The 4,696-nt window shown below is 38.6% G+C and overlaps 1 protein-coding gene across 9 annotated transcripts in view; it reads left to right on the top strand.

Annotated features, from left to right (window-relative positions):
* GDPD4 (glycerophosphodiester phosphodiesterase domain containing 4) overlaps positions 1 to 4,696 on the top strand; it is a 147,508-nt gene that overhangs the window by 10,063 nt on the left and 132,749 nt on the right. For all 9 annotated transcript variants that reach the window (XR_012374517.1, XR_012374515.1, XR_012374516.1 and 6 more), the window contains exon 3: positions 592 to 695. Coding sequence is in view for 4 of the 9 variants with exons in the window: in XM_073879769.1 (XP_073735870.1) it covers positions 592 to 695 (104 nt within the window). In the remaining 5 variants the exon portion in view is untranslated. The remainder of the gene's footprint in view (positions 1 to 591; positions 696 to 4,696) is intronic.

The raw sequence follows: 4,696 nt of genomic DNA, 5'->3' as shown, positions 1-4,696 counted from the left end.
CTCCCCACGACACCCTCCTCCCCCCCCCCCCTACCCCCCCCCTCTTGTGTTCCCCATTGCTGTTTATCCTCCCTCTAAAAAAAAAAAAAATAAAAAAAAAAAAAAAAAAAAAAAAAAGCTTTACTCCCAAACCTGTCCCCCATCTCCCAAATTTGGGTAGGTCAGTGACTAAATGAACCATTGAGTGATGATTGAATGAATTACTCAACGAATGAGTCAGCAAACAAACGTTTGGTAGATGGAGAGGTGGACGAATCCAACAGATGACTGTTAAGAGCCAGCTGCATTTAAGGAACTGTGCTAGATACTGGCAGGAGGGAGGTGTGTAACTGAAGTTCCGTTTCCTCAGAGAAGAAACTGTCTCACCAAGTACAAACAGATAAACATGTAATTGCATTTAAGTGTAATAAATGTTATAAATAGGCTTATACAAAATTCCCTAGGGGTAAAGAGACTACAGTGGTCCCTCTAGCCTCTGGAGGGTAATGCATGCAATTGCAACTCGGCACAACTTTGACAAGTATATACAGATACTGCTGAGGTGCCATGGATACATGGAACTAATTTATACTTCTTTCTTTCTCTTCCCAGAGAGAGCAGTTATTTTATCCATTTCTGATTTTTTCATTTTTATTGTCTGTGGTTTTGCTGTTCGTGTGGATAGAAACTTCAAATGAATACTTTGGCTTTGACTGGTGAGTTTCACATTTTGTATTTTCATTTATATAGTGGCTCTTTGGTTTGCAGGCCATCTTAGGCTGAAAAGATATGGTGGCATAAGAGGGACGGTCACAAAATTGGTCCTTCCACAGTGGGTGGATGAGAGGCCTGACTCTGACATGGAGGAAGGATCTTGGCACCCTCACCTATGAGGCTTACCTTCCACGTTTAGACTGAATCTGGCTCATTGGGAAGCTATTCAAATAACTCCCTGAAACCTTGTTCCTCAGTCTTTTTGTCTGGGCTACTGATGTCTACATTAGTTGGTCTTCATGTTCTCTGTCCATGAACCCTCATGTCTCTGCCTCACCTCCATCCTCTGCCTCTTCCTGCTGTCCCCAGGGAGCTTCCTAGTACTCTGAACACAGAGGTGGGGGTCCTTCTCGGCATCCTTTCATGGCCAGACTCTTGAACCTGGACTGCTCCCACCAATTCCAGTTTCTCTGGCCTGATGGTTGCAGATCTTACCCATTATTTGATATTTGGGGGAGAAAGGGGTATGTTTGGATATGAGGCTTTTTAAAAAAATGGAATACAGTTGTTTTACTTTTATAGAAGTAAAATGTATTTTGTTTTAAGAGTCGGGGAGGGGAGAAGGAGAGAAAAAATCGTAAGCAGGCTCCACACACACACAGCATGGGACTCGATCTCATGACCCTGAGATCAGGTCCTGAGCCAAAATCAAGACTTGGACATTTAACCAACTGAGCCACCCAAGCACCCCTGTTTGTTATTTTAAATATAAGAAGTTGGAAAATATAAAAATTTGCTTTGTCTATTCTTGAGTGACTATGACTTGTTGGTATATTTCCCAGCCTTTTTTCCTACGCTTGTTTTTATATTATTGCACTCATACCATACATATATATAATTTTGTTTTTCCTTTTCACTTAAAATAATAACATTTTGACAAATTATTAAAAACTGAACATCATTTTAAATGGTTTCAAAATATTTCAGACATGAGGGTACTGTAATATACTTAACCACTTTTTATTGTTATGTATTATGTTTCCAATTTTTTTGTTTTATGAAATAAGAATGCAGAGAAAGCTTTGTATTCTGACTTAGGTCTTAGAATGACCTATTGAGTTATTGAGTCAAGAAGAATAAATATTTGTAATGTTCATTATGCCTGTTGCTGAAGTACTTTCTCAAAAGACTGTAGTGATTTTCATTCATGACAGAGGTATATGAGAGTTTCTATTTTTTTTTTTTTTAGCGAAAGAGAGAGCATGTGCGCATGTTTACCCGAGTGGGGATGGGGGAGGGGCAAAGGGAGAGGGAAGGAGAGAGAATCTTAAGCAGGCTCGACGCCCATTGCAGAGCCGATTTGGGGCTCGATCTTACCACCCTGAGATCATGACCTGAGCCGAGATTAAGAGTTGGATGCTCAATCAACTGAGCCACCCGGGCACTGTGAGAGTTTCTATTTTAACCTGTCACTGACAGCATTAACCATTCTTATTTTGAATAATTTTTATTAATTTTCTAGATAGAATTTGTTTTGTTTTAATCATTGATTAAGTGTTAAAACTTGTTTAATTCATTTTCTTTTTAGTTTTCTTCTTTGCCCCTTATCTTATGGGATTTTTAGTGAGTTTTCTCATCAGCTTATATGCAGTCTTTATGGATCAGTTCTAAGTTTTATTACAAAGCACTTGAAATACAAAAATATTTCATTTCTTATATTTAGAAAATTTCCCCCAATTTTAAAGAAGTTTTTATTGAGATATAATTGACATACAACATTGTATTAGTTTCAGGTGTACAACATAATAATTTGATGTCTGTATTGCAAAATGATCACCATAATAAATTTAATTAACATCACCACTCATTGTTACAAATTCCTTTTTTTTTTTTTGTGATGGCAACTTTTAAGATCTATTCTCTTAGCAACTTTAGAAATATATCAATTACAGTCACTATGCTTTACATTACATCCCCAGGACTGACTGACTTTATAACTGGAAGTTTGTACCTTTTTTTCCGCCTTCACCCATTGTACTCACCCACCCCTCACTCCCTGCTCCTGGAAACCACCAATCTGTTTTCTGTACCTATGAGTTCAGTTTTAGTTTTGTTTTTTTTTAAGATTTCCTCTAAGTGAGAACAGACGGTATTTGTCTTTCTCTCTCTGGCTTATTCACTCAGCATAATGCCCTCACAGCCCGTCCATGTTGTCACATATGGCAGGATTTCTTCTTCTTATGGCTAGATAATATTCCTTTGTGTGTGTGCACGCATGCGCGCGCGTGTGTGTATACATATATGTATAATGTTGTATGTCTCTTAAACCTCAATTTAAAAACAAAGTGTTGGGGCACTTTGTTTTTAAATTGAGGTTTAATTGACATGCAACATTATATTAGTTTAGTTGTACAACGTAATTGTTTCATATTTGTATATATTGCAAAATAATCATCACATAAGTCTAGTTAACATCCATCACCAGGGATGCCTGGGTGGCTCAGTCGTTAAGCGTCTGCCTTCGGCTCAGGTCATGATCCCAGGGTTCTGGGATTGAGCCCCGCATTGGCCTCCCTGCTCAGCGGAGAGCCTGCTTCTCCCTCTCCTTCTGTTGCTCCCCCTGCTGTTCTCTCTCTCTCTCTCTCTCTCTCTGTCAAATAAATAAATAAAATGTTAAAAAAAAAGTCCATCACCATACATAGTTGCAATTTTTTTTCTTATGATGAGAACTTTTAAGATTTACTCTCTTAGCAACTTTCAAATATACAATACAATATTATTAATTATAGTTGCCATGCTGTACATTATATCCCCATGATGTGTTTATTTTTTAACTGGAAGTTTGTACCTTTTGACTCCCTTCACCCGTTTTGCCTACCTACCACCCCTTGCCTCTGGCAACCACCAGTCTCTTCTTTGTATCTGTGAGCTTGATTTTTGTTTTGTTTTCCCTTGTTCTTTAAGATTCCACATATATGTGAGATTATGTGGTATCTGTCTTTCTCTGACTTATTTCATTTAGCATAATACTCTGAGGGTCCATCCATGTTGTTGCACATAGCAAGATTTCATTCCTTTTTATGGCTGAATAATATTCCATTGTGTATATATACCATAGTTTTCTTTATTGATCCATCGATGTACATTTAGATCGTTTCTGTATTTTGGCTATTATGAGTAATGCTGCACTGAAGATGGGGGTGCATATATCTTCTTGAGTTGGTGTTTTTATTTTCTTTGGATAAATACCCCAAAGTAGAATTGGTAGGTCACATGGTTGTTCCATTTTTAATTTTTTGAGGAACCTCCGTACTGTTTTCCAGAGTGGCTGCCCCAGTTTGCATTCCCACCAACAGTGCACAGAGGTTCCCTTTTCTCCACATCCTCATCAACATTTGTTATTTCTTGGCTTTTGATGATAGCCATTCTAACAGGTGTCAGGTGATATCTCATTGTGGTTTTGATTTGCATTTGCCTGATGATTAGTGATACTGAGCACCTTTTCATGTACCTGTTGGCCTGAATGTCTTCTCTGGAAAAATGTCTGCTCAGATCCTCTGCCCATTTTTTTTCTTCCTTTTTTCTCTTTAAATTTTTTATTGTTATGTTAATCACCATACATTACATCATTAGTTTTTGATGTAGTGTTCCATGATTCATTGTTTGTGCATAACACCCAGTGCTCCATGCAGAATGTGCCCTCTTTAATACCCATCACCAGGCTAATCCATCCCCCCACCCCCTCCCCTCTAGAACCCTCAGTTTGTTTTTCAGAGTCCATAGTCTCTCATGGTTCGTCTCCCCCTCCGATTTCCCCCCCTTCATTCTTCCCTTCCTGCTATTTTCTTTTTTTTTTTTTCTTAACATATATTGCATTATTTGTTTCAGAGGTACAGATCTGTGATTCAACAGTCTTGCACAATTCACAGCGCTCACCATAGCACATACCCTCCCCAATGTCTATCACCCAGCCACCCCATCCCTCCCACCCCCCACCACTCCA

Source organism: Callorhinus ursinus, unplaced genomic scaffold (assembly GCF_003265705.2).
Source record: "Callorhinus ursinus isolate GAN/ISIS: 27379988/994484 unplaced genomic scaffold, GSC_fseal_2.0 scaffold35, whole genome shotgun sequence".
Lineage (NCBI taxonomy): Eukaryota > Metazoa > Chordata > Mammalia > Carnivora > Otariidae > Callorhinus > Callorhinus ursinus.
The sequence above is the reverse complement of the archived record's forward strand: the minus strand, read 5'-3'. Positions and strand labels throughout refer to the sequence as shown.